At 30.6% G+C, this 22,906-nt stretch overlaps 1 protein-coding gene across 1 annotated transcript; it reads right to left on the bottom strand.

Annotated features, from left to right (window-relative positions):
- Positions 1-9,576: 9,576 nt before the first annotated feature.
- LOC133675601 (two-component response regulator-like APRR1) lies at positions 9,577-16,482 on the bottom strand. The gene is made up of 6 exons (XM_062097026.1): positions 15,612-16,482; positions 14,918-15,079; positions 14,687-14,820; positions 12,275-12,442; positions 11,400-11,514; positions 9,577-11,261 (listed from the first exon to the last, which is right to left on the bottom strand). The coding sequence occupies exons 1-6, from the start codon at positions 15,799-15,801 to the stop codon at positions 10,315-10,317; spliced, it is 1,716 nt and encodes a 571-aa protein (XP_061953010.1). The 5' UTR covers positions 15,802-16,482; the 3' UTR covers positions 9,577-10,314.
- Positions 16,483-22,906: the final 6,424 nt, after the last annotated feature.

Here is a 22,906-nt window from a genome sequence, read left to right as displayed (position 1 = left end):
AAATATATAACAAGGCAACTCAAAACTCAAAGCTTTTGTAGAAAAATACTTGGGAGGATAAATGCATTATTATTTAGAAAGGTTATTTGGTAGTGAAAAGACTATTAATTAATATAGAGTAATACAAAGCTAAAATTGTTGAATTGATAGAGAGGCCAGGTCTCGTAGAAATAACATTTTTCTTAGTCTAAAGTTTTTTCAAACCAAATAGAGACATATGATAAAATTGACGTAGAAATGACCTTATTTCTTAATTCAATAAACAAAACTACCCTAGGCAACCTAAGATAACAACGATTATGGAAAAACAAAGTTATCATGGATCTTTTGAAAATAGCTTCCTCTTTTAAATTGTTTAGGTTTAGGTTAGAATGTAATATGTTTTAGGCTCTTTCTTTTATAATAAACAGTCTCGTATACATGTACATACTAAATTCCAAATTTGAATGAAGTTTTTTCCTCTTGTGAAATTCTATTGTATACAAAATTATTCTTTGATAATACAAGCAACACTATTCATTACAAATTTTTCACTAATTGCATATACCAACCTAAATCCTTGTTACAATGAAGACTTAAATTGTGTTCTTGAAAAATAGCTTAACTATTAAGCCTAAAGCATAAACCATAGATCTCTAGAGTAGTGTTATGCTTTTAATATCTAGGTTGATCATTTGACTTCTTCAGATATACAATCCTCCACTACTTTCTTTATATATAGGTAATATATCTTCAAATATTAACCATTAATTAATTAAAAAAATGTTATAGCCCTCATTAATTTGTTATATGGTAGACATCTCTTTTTAAAACTTTAGAAACACTGTATAAACACTCTTGGTTTAAGGATTATTTTCTAAATTTTGATATTCATGTCTAATTAATAGTATGATTTTCTAAAACAAATTACTCACTAAAATTTTTTTTGATCGAACATGTTTGTTGTTTATTATCTTGATTTTCTTCTTGTGTGCCAGTAAATGATCTAACACAACAAGTCTTACCTTATTCAAATCTTTTAACTTTTCCAGCATAACATGCTAGTATTCTAAGTTATCAATGTTAGACTATGCAACCCTTTTGAGTGATTGTACTGTGAGCTCTTAAAGTAATATAACATTATGGTCATATGTTAGATGAATGGTAAAGTCCCTAAAGTAGTCTTTTATGAAGTTTTATATGCCCATAATGCTTCTGACAAAACATCATGCTAAACTTTAGGTTTGTTTCTAATCAATTTTTGAATATTAAGAATTAATTTTTTATTGGTCGATTTTATGAGCACATTATCTTAGGCATAATAAGGAGTAGAATGAATTATTTTAAATCAATATTCTTATGTGGATTACTTAACATCTTCTCTAATGGATATTAATGCTTGGTAGTAATGATGGTTTTTGAAAGAACAAATATATGGATGATTTCTTTTTTAATGAATTTAATCATGATTTCTTGGTTAATTGATCAATAAGGAATATATTTAACCTATTTAGTGAAGTAATTTATGGTGAAGTAATTCGTGGCTATAAGAATATAATTATGTCTTATTAATGATGGTGGGTTTATTTTGCCAATAATATCCATTTCTCATCATCTAAATGGTTATGGTGTGACCACTGTATTGATTTTGTTCATTGGTTAGATTGGACTAAAGTATTGACATGTTTGGCACTATTTTGTATAACTAATGCAATCCTTGGTTATTCCTAGCCAATAAAATCAATAGTTTATGATAAGTCATCTCATCTTCATTCTAGATTTATAGGCTCTTTATAGTCCTTCAAGAATTTTAGACATTATAAATAATATTCTTTTGGTTTTAAGCATTTAAACAAAACTTTAGTTTTATGTCTCTAAAATAATACATCAAATAAGAGAACTTAACTGGTCCTTTTCTTTATGAAATAAGTTGAAACTTTTTTAAAAAGTTTGAATTTTCTTTCTCTAATCCTATTGGATATCAAAAGCACTTATTTTATTAAGACCTTTTCTTGTACTTGACAAAACATTTCAGTAACAATTTTATAGCTACTATCTTGTACATTTTTTTATCATGAAATCTATAATGCTCTTGTCATTATTACATTCCTACTAGATATCAGTAATAATTAAACGATCAATAATCAATTTATGGATGATGCCACAATGATCAAAGACCACTCTATATCCTGATCAATATTAAGTAAAGTCATTACTTTTTATGTTGTTTCCTCTTACTTAAGAAAAAAATAGATCAAAAAATATTTTAATAATTTTTATAGCCATTTCATGGTATAAAGTTAGGGTGGGATGTTCACGCTTATATTCATCAACTAAATGGTTGATAACAAGCAAATGAAACTCCTTTTATTGTAATTAACTATGCTTTTAACTCGAGGACTATTTCTAGATCTGTTATTAAGATCTCATATTGAGTTTGATTATTTATGCAAGGAAAATCAAGCCAAGAAGGTAAGGTCCCTTTAAAACCTAATATTAGTACTACCATTGTACCAATCTCATTCTCGATTTTCAATCCATCAAACCATAACTATCATGGAACAGATTCATGTCATGTTCAATCTTATGGTCGATGATGATGATGCATGGTGGTTTAGCTAAGAAATCAATAAAATCTTGGCTTTTAACTGCTTTTTACAGCATATAATTTAAGTTAAATTTAGACAATGCTAAAGTCTATTTGGCCAATATGACCTCTTAAAAAAGAATTTGATAGCCTATATTTTATTAAATTTGTTTTGCATATAGCACATGCATCAACTAATAATATATACTAGTATAGCTTAAAACAAATGAAATATATAGACAAAAATAGTTTCTTTATCAATGTATGATGTTCTTTAACTTTTATAAGGACACAACTATAATAATACACTACTTGTTTTTTTCCAGAGTTTTTTTTTATGTCAGCATATCTTTCAGACCTTCATGAAGTCAATACTAGAGGTTTAACTAGATAAGCTTTAATGTCTTATGAAAATAGTTTGTTGCTTTTTAAACCATTGAAACTTGTTAGAGCTCTTTTCATTCAACAATTAAGTAAAAAATCGATCTTTGTTGCAATGTTTACAATGAACCTCTTTAAAAAAATGATCTTATCAATAATGCTTTACAGTTACCTCTTATTTTGAGGAGGTCATGCTTTCATAATTGTTCATGTTTTGCTTGATATGCTTTTATGCCTTATTTATACATTAAGAATCCTAGAAATTTTATTGTTTGCACTCTAAATTGACATCATAATGGGTTTATTATTAGGTTATGCATCCTTATTCGCTAAAAAATTATATAAGGAAGTAGATTTGGACTTTGATTTTACTATTATATCATCAATATAGGTATCTGAATTGTGATTAATCAGATCATTTTAATACCAATGTTTTTTAAACTAAATGATATTACCACCCATTCAAACATCCTTAATGAACAAAGACATATGAAAATATTTTTTTATACATCTTCATCTACAATGAAGATTTAGTTATAGCTAGAGTGGTCATTCATAAAGTTAAGAATTTCATTGTTAAATGTTACACCAATCAACATATTAACCATTAGCATTGGAGATTCATCTTTTTGAATTGCAAGATTTATATTTCTAAAATCTATGCATACCCTCAACTTTCTTTATAGTAGAACAAAAGTCTTGCTAGGCAAGATTGGATAAACTATATTTGTCTATTATTTCATTTATTCTAATAGAGCCATTAGTATTGGAAACAATAATTAGATCCATTTGCAACACACTTACAATCTCTCTTATACCTCCTATAAAATCTAACATCATCATTTTATATAGGATTATACAAATCCTATTATAACCAATCTTACTTATCAAGGTTAGTGGTATAATATTGAGTGTTGCCCCATTATCGAATAAAATCATCTATATTAGTACACCTTTCAAAAAACTTATGATGTATAAAAGTTTTAAATGACAACTTATATCCAATTTTGGCTTAAGAAATTTGAGATATGATTATTGATTAACCACAGGTTCTGACTGGTCAATTTTAACAATATTTACATTGTCTTTATAGTCAATGTTCATATATAGCAATTGACTAGGTTTACTTTAAAGAAGAGGGAAGAGCGAATACCATATTCATGGATATGGTTTTATCATGTTCGCTCATCTCTATTTTAGAAGGAATTTCTAATCTATATTCTTTAACTGCATTTCATTCTTTTAATTAGTGCATTAAGATTAAAAATTTAGCAATTTCCCCTTTTTTTATTGCGTGCTATCATTAAAAGGGGTATTAGTGCCTTATCTTAACAAATGATCATCTAGGAAGTCATCAACATTAATAATCATATCATTCTTTATATATATATATATATATATATTCTTCTATTTAGATTAAAGTATCTGTTGAATTCATTTCATATATTACAAGAGTAAATAGTTTGAAGTTTGTATATTGTTGTCGTCTTTAGTCTTTTCTATTATTTCTTTATTCACCATAAGTAGTGGTTCATCCTATGTTATGGTGATTATTGGAGTAATATTTTTTTTTACTTTTTCTAATTGGATGATGCCACCTTCTTTTTTATTATATGACTAACAAAAACTTAGACTAATACTACATTGTTTGCTTCTATTGCTTCACCTTCTTGTTATTGACCTAACATGTTAGATAACTTTGTCTTGTTGTTATTGTTTTACATCTACTCTTAGTTTGGCATTAGGTTTAATCTTCATTTCCTCAGCTACAGGATGATTGTTATACACATACTTTTTAACTATCTTGACAATAGTATTACCTATCTTTATATAGATTTTTTCAGTAATTTATCTCTTTAATATATCATGGTCTAATGCAAACTCTTGAAATGAAGATGGTATTGAGGTGGGAATATTCTCCATTCTTTCTACCAAGGTCTTTGACTAATGTGTGATTGTGTCTTTTACAAAAATCAAGCATCGATTATTATTATTAGTTTATAAAAGATTAGGAACAAAAATATCTAATAATTATCAATCTTGGATGCCTCTTGTTTTCAACTTGATGGAACTTGAGGTTGCTTGTTATTAACCACTTTACTAGTCTATTCAGCATCCAAAATTTATTTCTTTACCAAAGTGTAAGGTTTTGCATTATCTTTCCTTATTAATGTGTTTAGGTGTTGCATTCTACTAAACTGAACTTCGTGATAATTGTCCATGTTTTCATATCTTTTCTACATCTAAAAGATTATGGTGGTTGTTAACAAAATCACCATCCTTTTTATCACTAGGTTTGGATGATTTTTTATGGTTGCTGTTTATGCCACTCATTATCAATAGATCTTTTAGGCCTAATTGTCTTGGCCAATCCATAAGTCATAACTTTTTCAGCTTTTCCTTTTAAGTCTTCATTTTTTTAAAAGTTGGTAAAGAAGGTATGAAACCTGTATACCTCACAAATAGGTATGTCCTGCATTTTTATTACCATCTTTTTCCATGATCAATATATTTCTTTCTAATATTGGTATTCGTGGAATTCTAGTCTTTATCGTGGTCAATTAGATTTTACCTTTTACAATTTTATTTTTCTAATTAGTCATTTTATCTTGGATGTAGCTATTAATATTGTTACTTTAAGGAATTGATCAATATCGACTTTTATCTTTTAGTCTAGAAAGTGAACACAAACAGCTTCAAATGCCTTTTGAATCTAGTTTTTGAAGACAACATAATTGTTAGTATCATATTTCCATAAGTCAAACCACTTGTAATAATTCTTCCTTTTGATTTAATCAGCAGCAAATATTGTATTCATCAACAATCCTTCCACCTTGTCTCAATATATAGAGTTATTAATACAAAACATGTGTACCTGAAAAGAAAAAAAATGATATTTCATCTTCTCTTAATCATTAATATTTTGTTTGCCTCATTTTGCCTAAGGCATATTCAATTTCTCCCTTCAAGCAGAAGCTTTCCCCTTTAATTTGATAGCAATTAGCTTTACCCTTATTTACTCTAAGACTTTTTTGTATTAAAAAAAATCTTATATATTTCTTTCAACACGTTAATAAACTCTTCTACCTGCAAAGTTTCCATAACCTCAAAGAGTTTTATCTTAAACCTTAAATTTCTATAATACCTATCTTAATCAAGAGACTACTTTTTTTGCTCTTTCCTTAAAAATAGGTTTTTAAAGTTGGTCATGGATCCGTGAAAACCCTCATCATGATCTCCCAGTCTCTTTAACTTTACCCACTATCAAATCAATTATATAATTTATCTTTGTATCTCTTCTAACATCAATTCTTAAATGTCTCTTTCTCATTGACAAAGAGCTTGATTTGCCCCTCATGCATTAGCTAATCAAATATATATATTTTCAACTTTTTTTATGTCAAAAGAGTATTTTTATTTTTATTATTATATTTCTAAAACTCGACTCGAGGGTTGACTTGGGCAAGACCCTGGTCATGAATCGAGAAAGTTAACCTAGGTTAACCTTAATATTTTTTTTAAAAATCAAAACGATATTATTTTAACAAAAAAATTCAATGATTTTTTTATTAAGTCTTACTCAGGTTTATGAGGTCACAGGTCATTTTGGGTTTTTGACTAGGTTAGGCTAATCAATTTTATCCCCTATTTTTTCTTCAACATGAACCAGTCTAGGTCACTAGTTGACTCGTTAAGTCAGTCTAGATTTTATAACTATGTTTATTATCATCAACCACTTTGGAAGCTTTTACTACTAGGTTTGTTAGCCTTTTATGCTTTTTAATACAAAAAATTCAAATGACCTTCCTTATTTAAGCTTTGTGATTGATATGAGTTATTGCTAAAGTTCTTTAAATTCCTTCATAAAATCTGAGTCAATTACTATATAAGTGTTTGAGATGTTATTCAAATAGCCAATTAGGTAAGCTCTTTTTAACGTCTTGTTTTATTCTTATTTTGCTAGCATCTTTTTGCAACAAATCATCATTTAAATTGGTGTATATGGCTAGGTAATTAGTTCACATCAACCTCTTTTTGATGTCCCACTACATCTTTTCTAGAATAAGTTTAATATACTCTCATTTTGTTATAGTTACAATGAATTTGGTTTATAGAGTCCTAAAATGAAAAGCATAAATCTCTATAGAATCTCTTAGACCCTAGACCATCCTAGCTAAGTCAACCATTATCATATCTAGTTTGGTTTTATTGAAGAGATTTAATTATCGATAAAAGGATTCCCTCTCAAGAGCAATTATGGTTGGTTGGATAGTACTCATTTCAGTTTGTTGTGATTATCTAATAATATTCTTTAGGTTGTAGAATAGATACGCATAAAACTATGTTTGAGGCACATATGTACCAATATACCTGACTATGATCAGTTGTGACATCGTTGCCGGAAATGCCAAAAAATATAAGAGATTGTATAAGGACATTAAGATTAAGTCAACCATTATCATATCTTGTTTGGTTTTATTGAAGAGATTTAATGATTGATAAAAGGATTCCCTCTCAAAAGCAATTATAATTGGTTGGATGGTACTCATTACAGTTGGTTGTGACCATCTAATAATGTTGTTTGGGTCGTAGAATAGATACGCATAAGACTGTATTTGAGGACATTAAGATTAAGTCAACCATTATCATATCTAATGATTGATAAAAGGATTCCCTCTCAAAAGCAATTATAATTGGTTGGATGGTACTCATTACAGTTGGTTGTGACCATCTAATAATGTTGTTTAGGTCGTAGAATAGATACGCATAAGACTGTATTTGAGGACATTAAGATTAAGTCAACCATTATCATATCTAGTTTGGTTTTATTGTAGAGATTTCATGATTGATAAAAGGATTCCCTCTCAATAGCAATTATGGTTGGTTAGATGATACTCATTACAGTTAGTTGTGACCATCTAATAATATTGTTTGGGTTGTAGAATAGATACGCATAAAACTGTGTTTGAGGCACATATACACCAACATACCTGATCAGTTGTGACATCGTTGCTAGAAATGCCAAAAAATATGAGAGACTGTATAAGGACATTAAGATTTTGTCTAGATGTAGTTTTATATTGTAAAAATGATTTACATAATAAAGAGTCATTCCATGGAATGTCTAATATTGGTTGTTCCACACAAACATATGGTGATAAAAGAATATTAGGTACTTCGTAACCAATAAACTAGCCTCTATTTGTTGCTTATAATGATCATTCACTAATCAACCATCATTCTTCTAATCAATTAAGTTACATGATCTTTTTTTTCTCTTATAATAAGGAGAAACTATTACTAGAAAATAAATCCTGAGCAGCAGCAACTTTGCAAAATCAAACAGAATATGATTTTTCAAAATTCCAAACCTTAAGACATACATATTTATTTTAAGCAGCACCACACAAGAGAAGAACATGAATTAAATGCAAGAAATATAATTAAAATTTGTAAATAAAGGTAAGAATCGAAAGAAAGATAACTTGAATACATTAAAAAAAAAAAAACAAAATTTTATATGTAGGGTTAGTTATCTTTTCCAACTACAGAATGATTTATTTTTATTGATACAATATTTGATCTTATCTAAACATGTAATTCTAATATTATATATGTAATTTTTATGAGGTAAGGTGTATAAAATCTTAATACAAACTAAACTTTTTATTTGTTGATAATCACATAAATTATAACTAAACTAAATCACTTGATTAGTTTAACTTGTCAACGACTTATGCTCCAAATGGAAACTTTCTAGTCATTTGCGTGAAAAATTTTCTATGATAGATCTCTTTTCTTTGGTCAATGACTCCTATTCTCCTACTTTCTAATTTTCTTGGTCGGACAGGATTCTTCAAATTTGATCAATTATTGTTTTTCCCTTTTTAAAGATAAACAATGATTGTTCATCTAGTTTGAACATAAATACTTATTTTTAATATAAACAATGATACATTAATTTGCTAAAAGGTGGATAATTGAAAGATTGTAATCATGCACTAATGTGCAAACTGAAAGTAATTTATGCTGTTTGATTCGAGAACGCATTCTAGGGATATAAATTAGGGTTTAACATAAGCGAGAGTAAAGAGAAAAATCAGTTTTTTTTATTAAAAAAAATCTTTTTATTTCCTAAAATACAAATTTCCATGCTAGATTAACTGTCATTTTAATGCTTGCGCGCCCAAAAGGTTTTATTTTAGTGAATAAATTTTAAACCTCTATTGAGAAATAACTTTTGTAAATACCTAAATTTGAAAAGAAAACAACTAAGGCGTTGACGGTAGAAGAATTTTCATCAAAATTACGCCCACGCAAATCATTTCTGACAAAAAATATAGAATTATGAAAGCTTATTGTATATTTTTATACAAGGTTTGCTGTTCGTACGTGGCATGAAAATTCAACCACGACCTAGCAACTTCTGGCCATGGCCTGTAATGGCCCGGCCAGATTTTCTCAAGAAAAAATCATCCGATCAGCAAACATCAAAATATCTCTGCTTTGGGAGATATCAACATCCATTTTAGTTTTTTTCAGAATTTATCAACAAATTGTTGCAGAAAATTCATTTTAGTACGTAAACACATTTTAAAATCAATCTTTCAAATGCATAAATCCAATAGTACTGTAAAATCTAAGACTTGACTTCTATCAAACACCCTGGATGAGAAGAATGCAGGAAGAGACAAATGGTGGTGGAACCCTGAACCTGGACAAAGAAAATACAAACAAACAAACGATTGAGTCAACGCAATGGACAAACTTCAACGATTGCTTCACTTTTTTTCTTCTCTTTTTTTGCATGGAATTGTACCTCCGTACATGCTCTTCACCACAGACCACGTAGTCAACAGATTAGCAAATCGATCTGCCCGCCTCCATTGCTGCCTGATTTCAATTTCGTCAATTACACCATGCCAGAGTAAGGATAGCTTATGTACATGACATTTACCCACATAAATGGGTCTCTTGGTCATGACACTACAGAAATTGAACTCAGGACGAATTTTTGCATGTCCCAACATTCCTTCCAATTTTGAAAAAGGCTACCTACCCAAACCTTTGGGATTTGAACCAGAGGGATAGTAAAATCAGAGAGCTTTGCCCTCATGCATGCACAATCTCATAGTGATATCCTTTATCAAATGCTAACACTGATATGCTTTCCGAATCTTGCAGAAGAAGCGCTCCCAATATATATTCATGCACTCGCAACTTGATCTCATCTGTCCCTCAATGAAGCTCACACAATCATATTCAATGAAAAAACGAAGCATCATTGGCAGACTTCGGACTAATAGCTTAATAAATGGAAGGGATGTTAAGAAACGCAAGGAACCTCATTTGTCAGCAACTTGACATTAAGATCCTGAAGCATCGTCCTCAGGAGAAGAATCCCTTGATGCTTGCTCATCATCGTCCTCTTCTTCATCTTCATCATAATCTGTAGAAGCAGGTTGCCCATTGAGATCCACATTTACACCATTTACCTTCCTCACAAACTGTCCCCGCACTCGAGGCCTCCTTTCAGCAAGTTTTTTCCGATTAACATACCTTATCTTCTTATCAAAACAGCGCTCTTTTCTTTTCTGTCTAAACTTGATTAATGCTGCCTCTCTTCTATCTACTTTATTTAGTTTCACATCAGATGACGTTGAAGATCCAAATGATGGCCATGACGGAGTGGTAGGCATTTGACCAGGTTGTAAGCATATACTAACAGGGTAATATGGAAATGATGCCATCCCGGACATGTGAGGCGGACATTGGGGAAGATGATTGTATCCAGGAAGCATGGCAGAAGTTCCATGGCTTTGCAACTCATGCAGGTTCTTTTGATAGAGTTGTGCTGATGATGACATCATAACTTGATTTACAACGCCTGACATAAAATATGGATACACACTTTGTGTCGATAAACTTGACGCATCTAATTGAGGTTCATTCGTTTGATGCATAAGCACCCGATCATCCTTGAAATTTCTTTGGGGAAATTCTCTTGACACAGGAGGGGTGCAAGATCTTTCCAGAGAGAGAGAGTCAGGAATGCTAGAACTGCTACGGAAGTCATCTCCTTGCGAGTGGATTTCCAATGCCTCCCCATTTTCTTGTAAATGGGCATCATTAAGCATTTGCTCGCCACATACTTGAAGTTTCTCTTCCATCCTCAAATTTTGATTAGTATTGTCCTCAATAAGAGCAACTCCTTGGGAATTGTTTTTCACCGTGCTTGATTTGACATAAGTGAAAAAGGCAGAGGACTCGCCAATCTTCAATTCACTCTTCTTTGGACCAGAAGATAAATGTCCTGAATATTATTCACCAAAGTGAGACTTAGAACAGAACAAACATTGATGAAGTTAAGCATTAAATATTAGGAAGAAAAAAAAACTGAGAGCTGGTGTCAAAATACAGAACAGAAATTATCAAATTATGCAAACCTCACCTGTTCGGCGGTCACTGATCCCTGGCACATCAGGTCGATATTTCTGTGGATCACCAGGAGAAGGCTCGGCGGCGGCGGCGGCGGCGGCAGAAGCAGAAGCAGCAGCAGCAGCAGACTAAGGTACAGACAAATGTCAAGCTTGGCACATCAGAGAGTATCAAAAGTTTCAATGACAATTTTGAAACGAGATTTTGGCTTGCATGAACATTTGAGCAGAGAAATGTTTAGTGTAGATACTTGTTTATAATGTCTTGGTCAATTATGATACATGCTTCAAATTCAAGTTTTCAAGCGAGCACCTATGTAATGTAATTATTTGGCAAACTACAAACAGAAGTTGCGGGTATCATTTTCTCCTCCTTATCATATTCCCCTCCAAGTTGCAGGATCTTCTATTTCCTTTCCTATTGTTCCCCATCTAAAAATGTTTTTGATCATGCCAATTGCATATTCAGGGTAACAGGTTCCAATTAATAACTACTGATACCTATAAACACATTTGCACATATTGAAATAACTTGCATGTGAGTTGCTTTTCCATTGTATTTCATTTTTTAACTTCATAAAATCTCCTCTGAAAACTTCATAGAAATGGAACAAGTTTAACTGCTTTGTTCTGGAAGTGAGTAGATGTGCTGTTTGCACCTTACAATTGCACAAAAATTGAGTGGTGCAGACATATAGGTTAGTGAAGTCATTGCACATCTGAAAAGTTACTATGCAAAGGACTAGTGGACAGGCCCAGTGCACATCAAGATTCATGGTAATATATATTTCACTAAAGAAAATGTGTATTCATCTGTAGGAAAGAGATTTTACTACCACTCTGTACACTTATTTTCAGATGCCAAACTTCAGGTGCACATTATACTGACCTCATCTTCCTGATGAGTTGACATCCCCATTTCAGGATTGGTGCTCCTACGAGACAGGTCATCCGTGTCATCTGAAAACAGCGTAGTACTGTTTGTATTAGCATCACTAGGATCTGATGCAACCGGATCGAAGTCATAGTTCAAGATGTTCTTCTCCGCCAATCCAAGCTGCCAACACAAAGATATTTATGAGTACCTCTTAATACAGATAGATATTTGCTTGCTGTCAGTGAAGTTTTTAACAAGAAAGTATGGAAAATATGCAAAGACAAAATCAAGAAGTTTAGGTCAACAAACATCTGACACACATGTCAACCAGGCCTTCACATAAATATAACACTGCACTACAATCCACTTGAAATTGAGCACGAGCTAATGCAAGAACAAGCATGAAAATGTCCTTGGACAGACATCTGAACAGAAGCAGGTAGGTCATCTTCACCTTCTCACCAAATAAACCCAATAAACCTTACTATCTATTCTTAATGCTAAACAGTGGGGCTGCATGAAAAGAGAGCTCATGGTCCAATAATTCTGCACAGCAATCACTAAGAAACAACAACAACCAAGCCTTAATCCCAAACTAGTTTGGGATAGTTTGGGATGGTTATATGGATCCTTTTGTGCCATTCCGCACAATAATACACCAAATCCACGTCAATCACCAAGAAACAATGACTCATTCCTTGCACCTACTAATCACCACAGTTCTACAAAATGATTCTGCTAATGAGTAGAAAGATCCCCAAACATAGATCCAATTGGCAATCAAAGTAACACTGCAGGTCACTAAATATTATCATGACATTTACGCTGCATGGATAGTTTATCAATTTGGGGCATATTAAACACTGTCCATTTTCCCTTATTTATTAGTTTATTTTTATTTTGCACGTGGAGAAACTACCAAATTGGATATCAACATAGATAAAGACTCAATACACACTTGGATAAGGACTGGAGGCCCAGAAGGATTAGCCAAGGCCATGTGGTGTGGTCCATGGTTAATCTTTGGTCTTATGGAATGCTTAAGGAAGATTTGGCTTTGTGAGATCAAATCACGGTCCATTAAGGTTGACCTTGAGCCACCTTAATCTTTCTTGATAAAACTTAAGAATGTAGACATGCATCGCTCCACACACATGGCATTCATCCAGTACACACTGAAAACTTGGCATAATCCTAACAAACAAGTAATCTCTGACACAAAAAATACCCCATCTCTTACCTCATTTGGGATCCTTTGGCCACTCCTTCACTTGAGAGTGTCTCTCTCACCTCACATTTTCTCTCTATTCTTTTGGCGAATTTCTTCTTAGATTGTTGCGCTTCCTGAATATTCCTAAGACACCCTCTATTACACCTTTTCTCTATCTCAGCATTGCTAATATACAACATGATGTGATACCGGGATGGTATGAAACTCGCAAGTTAAAGATAACTCGCACAAAAAAAATGATTCCTAAGAGTTTAATGTTAGTACTGCATCTAATGTTTTTTATCTCGAGGTGAGTTTAATGTTAGGACTACATTTAATGTTTTCTATCTCCAGGTGTCTTTTTTATATGTAGGTAACGATTCAAGATCAAATCTTTTTTAAGAGAGGGGAAATGATGAGAATCAACATGCAAAACTCCAAGATCCATTCATGTGCTGATTGGACCTATTACAAGGGAAAATGCCAAGAGGATAAAAATAGCAATTAAAGGGTTGATTCATGACATTTGAGTCAGGCAAGCTTCGAAAACTCCTTCTAAGATGATGGCAAGCATAAAGTTGAGATCATATAAAGTTGAGATCATAGGAGGATAAAACCTTAATCAATGTGATCCAAGCACATGTTGGGGTTATTTAACATGGAACACATATGCAGATATTTAACATGCACAGCATATAATGATTGGGCCTCATTAAATACAAGCATGGGCTTCAAAGTATTCTTATTTAGTTTTGGATTTAAATAGTTAGCTATGTGGATTTAATTTAAATCTATTAGCTAAATTGGGTTCATTTTGGAAGTCATTTATAAGTAGTTGAAATAACATTGAAAAGGAAAAGAAATTGCCATCGTTAAAAATTGAACAACGTGACTGTACTTCTTCTTTGGGTTCTTCATTGAATTTACAGAACTTATCAAAGATATTATCCTTGTAGCGTTTTAACCATATACCTTTGGTTCTTCGTTCAAGGAATTATTGGGTCAAAGTTTTCTAATTTAATTTTAGTTTTCTTGGATGAGTATTTCAATTCTTGATTATAGCCTCTAAGATTTAGCCTTTTGAGTTCGCATCACAACACTACCTCACCAACTCACTCGTATGGACACAATGCACAGTCACTATATTAGAAAGAAAGAAATTCAAAACTGGTTCAAGAAAAAGAAAAGAGCTAAACAAATAGAAGAAAACAAACCATGTGCCGCCTTCTCCACATGTGTGTCCACAAGTTCAAGAGCTCATTAGTACGTAAAGGCTTTACAAGATAGTCTGCCGCTCCAAGTCTCAAGCACTTTACAACAATTGAGACCTCATCCTGTGCCGACATCACTAATCAAACAAAAAGCTTTTCAATACTCAGGACCTAAATTGAAAATAGATTTTACCAAAACTGAGCTTAGAAGTAAATTTAAAGAGATAAGCTTACTGATCACAGGAATACGCCGCAAGTCTTTATCCCGCATGATATACTTCAACATTTTCATGCCCTTGGCCATTGGAATGTCAACTTCAGAAAGTATAATGTCGATTTCAGGCCCCTCAGCATTTAGTGCATCAATCACCTGCCTAGCCGATCTCACTGATGTAACTGTGAAGCAAAAGGAATACAGGTTCAGTGCACAAATTATACATTATCTTCAAAAACCAATATAGCAAAGTAGTGGAATTATTGAACTTAAAACAGATGTGGATACAATAAATAAATGTTGAAAAAATCATTACAAAAAAAAGTTACTGAAATCACAGTCTCAAAACTGCCAAATTGTTAGCATTCTACCAAAGTTTCTTCACAAAATGAAGTGTAGGTATGCAGATAAGAATTGATATTGAAAATGCGGACATAATAAAATAAGCTATTTAGCAAACAACAATATATGTAGTTGGATTTCCACCAGACTTAAAAATAATTCTTGGAAAACAAATAAAGAAAATACAATGTTTCATATCAATTTTAAGCAAATGTTTTTCATATCCTTCACCCAAAATAGCAAAAACCAAATATCACCAAGGGGCCAAAAATCATTTTCCTCCTTATGGCTTAAAATAATAGCACTGGTTATACATCTTCATAGCATTCACGAGAAGGAAAAGTGAAAAGAAAAAAGAAAAAAAAAGATTACCTTGATAAGAGCACTTCAAAAGGAGAGTGAAAACCTCCTGAGAGCTCTTAGCATCATTATCGCATAGCAAAATCCTCACTTTGCTTCTATCAACAAAACCATCTCCTGCTCCTCCTCCTCCTACACTTTTACCATTACCACTCTCCTTCATGTGCCCACTCAAATTTTGCTCATCTACCTCTCCCTCCATATCTCATCAATTCAATCTGTCTTTTTCTTTCAAAAAGTAGACAATATCAATTGAATAATAACACACTAGTAATACCCCACCTCTTCTCCTTCTGATTGAGAATTTGGACACAAATTAGGGTTAGGGTTTGGATTATCCAAATTCCTATGTGACGACGGTGATGAAGAAAACACAGCAACAAAAACTATTAATTAATAGAAATATTTTCTCTTTTTTAATACAAGCGCATGTTAGCCTCTTTCCATAAAGTATGTCTGGCTCACGGTCTTGATCGAGGATTTATGTGAGACCAGGCCAGGAAATCAACGGCTCGATTTGGATCACCGGACATACGTAACCCAAAAGCAAACCAATCTCTCCTCTCCTCTCCTCTCCTCTCCTAACTCATGCCTCTTTCTTTTTACGCTCAGCTTTTTCTAGTTTTATTTTTAAAAAAAAATTGCGTTAATGGATACAGGTTAGGGTTAACATGCGCCGGGGAGTAAAAGAGAAGAGTTTGTAGTGAAAGGAATGGATGAGATTGCGCAGGTGAGCGGGGTTGATTGAGCATATAAGCGTATGTTAGAAGGGCTGGAGACGTGGCATGGTGGAGAAGACAGTGGAGAGAGAAAAAGGGCAATGAGGCAGGAGGTTTCTTTGCCTTCTGGATAGTTTGGTAGAGATACAGAAAAGGCCACGTCATGCGTAAAATCTAAAAAATATCTTTTTAAAAAGGAAACCACGAATCTATATTGATAGATTTTTTATTGCCATTTGCCAACGGGTTGACGTGTGCGTGCGTGTGTGTGCGTGCGTGCGCGTGTGTGTGTGTGTGTGAGAGAGAGAGATGGTAAAAGATTAGGGCAAACGTGATGGTAACCAAACATCCATTACTTCACGTGTTCTCTTCCACTCTCCGTTAAGGTAAGTGTTTTTTCTTTTTTAATGATCATTTTTAAAATAATTATTTTCTAAATTTTTTTATATTTATTTATTATTAAAAAAATTGATTAATAAAAAAAATATTTTTCAGTTAAAGAAAATTTTGGTTTAATTTTTTAAAAAATATTTTTCTTTTTATTTTCAACAGAAAATATTTTTCAGAAGTTGTGAAAAAATTAGAAATATAATATTATTTTTTTATTGTATCAAATGTGGTTATCAAACCTTTGATTGATATATATTTTATTTTGAAACTTTTTTTTCAATTTCATCCTTTAGAATTTGATTTAATTTGATTTTTATATTAATTTTGGTTCTCATTTTTATGTTTTCTCTTATCATTTTTTTTAATTAAAATTTTTTATCTATCAAATTTGGTTCTCATTCTTTTTATTGTTATTTATTTAATTTGAAATAATCTATGAAATTATAATAATTATTATTATTTTAATTTCATTATCTTTCAATTTTTTTATCTGTTAAATTTGGTCTCCATTATTTTGATTGTTATTTATTTTATTTGCAATAATTTATAAAATTAGATTTTTTTTTTAATTTCATTCTTCAACTTTTTAATTTGTAAGATTTCTTTCTTATTATTTAAATAACCTTAAAAAAACATTAATAAGTTATTTTCCAGCTCATTTTTCATGACATAACCAAATACTAAAAAGTATTTTCTAACTTATTTTTCATGACACAACAAAACATCAAAAAATAATTTACTTTTCATGAATCCACTTTTCAAAAAGAACTATTTTCCAGTAAACAAACGAGGCCTAAATTGCTGAGAAATCATGAAAATAGGACTTATTTATTTTTGTGTTTCAAAAAAGTTTTTTTTATTTTATTCTTTGCTTTAAATTGATATTTTTTTAATGTTTTTATATCATTTTGAAGTGTTAATGTCAAAAATAATTTTTAAAAATAATATATATATATATATATATATATTATTTTAATACATTTCCGAGTAAAAACACTTTGAAAAGCATCCGCTACCACATTCTCAAACACCCCCATGATATGATAACTTGTGAAATTACTGTAAATTGATTAATTTTTTTAATTTAAACCAATTCAATATTAAAGGTAAAAAATAAAAAATATATATTTAATTAAAATTTCAAAAAAAATTGATTTTAGCAAACATAGATTAGTTATATCTTTAAAGTTACACATTCATATTTTTATATATTTTGATGATAACAATAAAATAAAAAAATAAACTAATAATATATTTGGTTGAGAATGACCTTTTATATGGAGAACATATCAATAAACATAACGGATTTCATAAGAAATTCAATCATGAAGTCCAAGAAGAAAATAAAGTGAAGACATAAATTAAGTATTCATTTCAATGCTATAATATATATCTTTATATCTTATTTGATTGCACAATTAAAATGAACTTGCATACTTCACTCTACATTCATTAAATGATTGGTAATAAAATCTAAGATAGACAACTTTAAGAATTCACCTAAGTTAAACTGATAAGTTTGGAATTATATAGAAACTGGTCAATTGTTTGAGCTGTTAATGAAATTATAACAGCTATAAACAGCCAGATTTTCTTATATATATATATATATGGTCTAATTACAAAACTAACAAGAGAACCTCATTAATCATACTCTAATTTGTGTTATTAAACTTTCATATTCCAACACAAAAGTATTTAATTTTATTCTTGTAACGCTTAAACATCTTCAAATTCTATAAGTGTTATTTTATAAGTTATAGAGATATTAGAACTTAAATTGCATTATTCATTTTACTAAGAAAGTTTGTTGTGAATATAAAATCATTTTTGTAAACCTTTAGGAGTTTAAAAACTCTTGGTATTGGTGCAAGAATTTCATAAGGAAAAATCTTGAAGAGAACTTATCTTCAAGTAAAAAAAAAAACTTGAAAAGGGGATTTCTTCAAGTGATGTAAAAAACTTTATTGTGAATTCATCAAGTGGCTATTGTACTCTTGAACTTAGACCAGTGAAGGAATACAATGTTGAAGTACGATTTTGTATTTGAGGTGTGGATGTTGGCTTACTAAACCACTAAAAACAAATTTACAAATTCTTTATCTTATCTCTATACTTTAAATACTTTAGGCCATGTTTGTTTCTCAGAATTCACTTTCCGGGAAACCACTTTCTAAACTTTCCTGTATTTGTTTGCCATTAGAAAAGTTGGTCAACGGAAAACACTTTCCAATCAAAGAAAAATTTGGTTTGGTTTCTAGGAAAGTGTTTTCCCTTTTGGCTGTGTTTGTTTTTCGGAAAGTGGTTTCCGGGAAACCATTTTTCAAACTTTCATGAGTTTGTTTGCTATTAAAAAAGTTGGTCAACGAAAAATACTTTCCGATCAAAGAAAATTTTGGCTTGGTTTTCAGGAAAGTGTTTTCCTAGAAAATTTGGGCGGAAAACACTTTCCGGAAGTTGTGAAAAATTTAGAAATGTCATTATTTGTTGATTATATCAAATTTGATCCTCAAACTTTTGATTGCTATATATAATTTGTTTTGAATATTTATTTTTCAATTCCATCTCTTAAAATTTAATTTTTATATTAATTTTGGTCCTTATTTTTATAATTGCTATTTGCTTTTTTCTTATCATTTTTTTATTGAAATTTTTTATCTATCAAATTTGGTCATCATTCTTTTGATTGTTACTTATTTTATTTGAAATAATTTATAAAATGTTAATTATTATTATTTTAATTTCTTCACCTTTTATTTTTTTTAATTTTTTAGATTTGATCTCTATTATTTTGATTATTATTTATTTTATTTGAGATAATTTATGAAATTATATTTTTTTTCAATCTCATTCTCATTCAACTTTTTAATTTGTAAGATTTGTTCCTCATTATTTTAATAAACTTGAGAAAAATAAAACATTAATAAGTTATTTTCCAACTCATTTTCCATAATATAACCAAACACTGGAAAGTGTTTTCCAACTTATTTTCTATTACACTACCAAACATCGGAAAATACTTATCCGGAATTCACTTTTCAAAAGGAAACTACTTTCCAGCAAACAAACGGGGCCTTAATTATATTATTGATTATTATGCGTGCTTGAAGTAATTTGCATTAATTATCGAATTTACTCATACATCTAATTCAAACATGTCTTTTATAGCAATCAAAAGTCAAAATAAGTTACAATCTTCGGCTGATGAATCCGACTATACTTATGATGAGTTGTGTAACGACCTGAAATTCTTCACATAGTTTTTAGGATTTTTTATATTCATATGCTGTGAAAAATAGGGTAACTTTTTTATATGTCCTTTCCTATTAAAAATACTCTCATTCTTATGATGCAAGCTTTCCATTACTCACACACACACACACATATGCATATGGGTTTCCATTTTAAATTGTTCTATTATATCTTTAATTTTGACACTTAGTACACTCTTTGTCCATTTAAACAAATTACCAAATCTTAACCTAAATGAATTTCCCCATCATGAATAACGTTCTTAGCAAATTTTATGTGTTCTACTATTTACAATGGATTTATCATTTTGAATTGAATAAAGTTACCCAATTTAATGAAATTTCAACAGAGATTTTTTTATTCTTGAGCTCTACCCAAAATTTCTTCTTGTTCTAAATTGCCTAGAATAGCATTAACAGTATTGAATGTATAGCAATCCACCCATATTCCAATTCACAGGTAGTCCCAAACATACTCTCAATCATAATCCTCATTGATTTCATTTTAATATGTATCTTATATTAATGAACCAAATAATAGCATTAACAGTATCAAATGTTAACTTTCTTTTGAATTATGGAACTAAGTATAATACAAATGTTTATGAAACCAATGACTTGTAATGCATTAAATTATCTTAGTGAACCAAATATTAGTGTATTTAATGATGGATGGGTATATATCATGGTTAATTTTTATGTAAAGTATGTTATATTTGTGCAAATAGAATTGTTGTTTTTGAATGATGTGGTTATGAATGAATTTGAGAAAACATCCAGGATAGTTGAACCATGATTGTTGCATTGTTTTAGAATGTATAGAAATGTGTCAATAGCTTAGGATGGTTCTAATAAAGAGAAAGCTCTACCGAATTTTTGGTAAAACTTTGGATAATCTATATATAGCTTATGACATATGAATAAAAAAAAATTACCATGGTTTTAGTTAATCTATAGGATAGACATGGGGTTTTGCATGCAAAAATTGAGGTTGTTTCAACTTTGGTCCTTTAGTTTCTTCTTTTGAACTTTTGGTCATCTTGTTTATTTTTTACTCTACCAAGTCCACCAAGAAAGATAAGGAGCCTTGATGACTTATATAAGGTAACTAATCATATTGATGATGTAACACTATATTATCATCTTGCTACATGTGATCCTATAGTGTTTGAAAAAGCAATAAAAGATGCAAAATGAATAATTGATATGGATAAGAAGATTTCTTCAATTGAGAAAAATGACACATAAAAATTGGTTCCTAGACTAGAAGGAAAGAAGTCAATAGGTGTCAAGAGGATCTACAAAGAAAAGAAGAATGTTGAATGAGAAGTAGAAAGATACAAGGCGAGGTTTGTGGCAAAAGGTTATAGTCAAAAACATTGGATTGACTATAATGAAGTATTTTTTCTAGTTGCTAGATTGGAGATCATTCGATTAATTATTGCTATAGTTACCCAACATAGATGGAGACTTTATCAAATAGATGTCAAATCAGCCTTTCTTAATGATTTTCTTGAAGAGAATGTGTATATTGAGCAACCTATGAGATATAAAGTGAAGGGACATGAAGACAAGGTATTAAAGTTGAACAAAACCTTATATGGATTGAACCAAGCCCCAAAGGCTTGGTATAGTTACATTGATGACTATTTCTTAAAGAATAGATTGGTTAAATGCTCCGATAAATATGCTATTTATATAAAGATCAAAGAGAGTGGTGATACTCTAATTGTATGTTTGTTTGTGGATGATTTGATCCTTACAAGAAATAATCCAAAGATGTTTAAAAATGCCAAGTAAGTAATGACCAAGGAGTTTGATATGATAAATATTAGTCTCATGTTCTACTACTTATGGATGTAAATCAAACAAGGAGAAAATGGAATCTTTGTGAATCAAGAGATGTTTACAAGGAAGGTTCTTAAGAAGTTCAAGATGGAGGATTGTTCAAGAGTAAATACTCCAGTTGAGTGTGGAGTAAAGATGTCAAAACATAATGAAGGATAAAAGATAAATTCTACAACATTCAAAAACTTAGTTAGGAGTTTGAAATATTTGACATGCAATCATCCAAATATTTTTTTTTGGAATAGGACTTGTGAATAAATTTATAGAGACATCAACCATGACACATTTTAAAGCATTGAAGCGAGTTCTTTAGTATATCAAAGGTACTATTGATTTTTGTTTGTTCAATGGTTATTTTAATAACTTTAAACTTGTGGGTTATAGTGATAATGATTTGGCTGGAGATATGGATGATAGAAAAAGCATTACAGATTTTGGTTCCTGCATAAAAGACACAACATGTACATGGAGTTCAAAGAAGCAATCTATAGTCACTTTGTCAACATGTGAAGCTAAATATATAGTTGTCACATCATATGTTTGTCATTCTATATGACTAAGGAGATTGTTGAAGGAATTGTGAATGTCATAAAAGAAACCTACTAAAATTTATATGGATAACTCATCAGTCATTACAATAGCAAAAAAAATCTAGTATTTTATGATAGAAGTAAGCATATTGACACAATATTACATCACTTACAAGATTGCATTGCAAATAAAGAAGTTGAAGTCAAGTATGTGAAGATACAAAACCAAGTCACGAATATCTTCACAAAGCCACTGAAAAATGATGTTTTTATCAAGATGAGAAATATGCTGGGAGTTATGAAAAAATCAAGTTTAAAGGGGGATGTTGAAAGTAAACTGATTTCTAGAAATTAGTTCATCTGGTCGACTGGTTGAGACTAGGCAAGTGGGAGGAATAAGTTGATGCAGTCGATCAATTCAGTTGGTAGAATACAATTCCTGTTCAGATTATGATTTCCTTATATTACTTTAATTCCTTAATTGTAATTCCTTAATTGGTAGAATACAATTCCTGTTCAGATTATGATTTCCTTATATTAGTTTAATTCCTTAATTGTCTAGGACTTTA

Source organism: Populus nigra, chromosome 16 (genome assembly GCF_951802175.1).
Source record: "Populus nigra chromosome 16, ddPopNigr1.1, whole genome shotgun sequence".
Lineage (NCBI taxonomy): Eukaryota > Viridiplantae > Streptophyta > Magnoliopsida > Malpighiales > Salicaceae > Populus > Populus nigra.
The sequence above is the reverse complement of the archived record's forward strand: the minus strand, read 5'-3'. Positions and strand labels throughout refer to the sequence as shown.

What these genes read in the sequence shown, in the direction of transcription:
- LOC133675601 (XM_062097026.1), bottom strand. Translation starts at nt 15,801, where the DNA reads ATGGAGGGAGAGGTAGATGAGCAAAATTTGAGTGGGCACATGAAGGAG. An exon ending in GCGGCGTATTCCTGTGATCA is followed by an intron (nt 14,821 to 14,917) that starts GTAAGCTTATCT and finishes TTGTTTGATTAG; the next exon opens with TGATGTCGGCACAGGATGAG. An exon ending in GATCAGTGACCGCCGAACAG is followed by an intron (nt 11,262 to 11,399) that starts GTGAGGTTTGCA and finishes AATAATATTCAG; the next exon opens with GACATTTATCTTCTGGTCCA.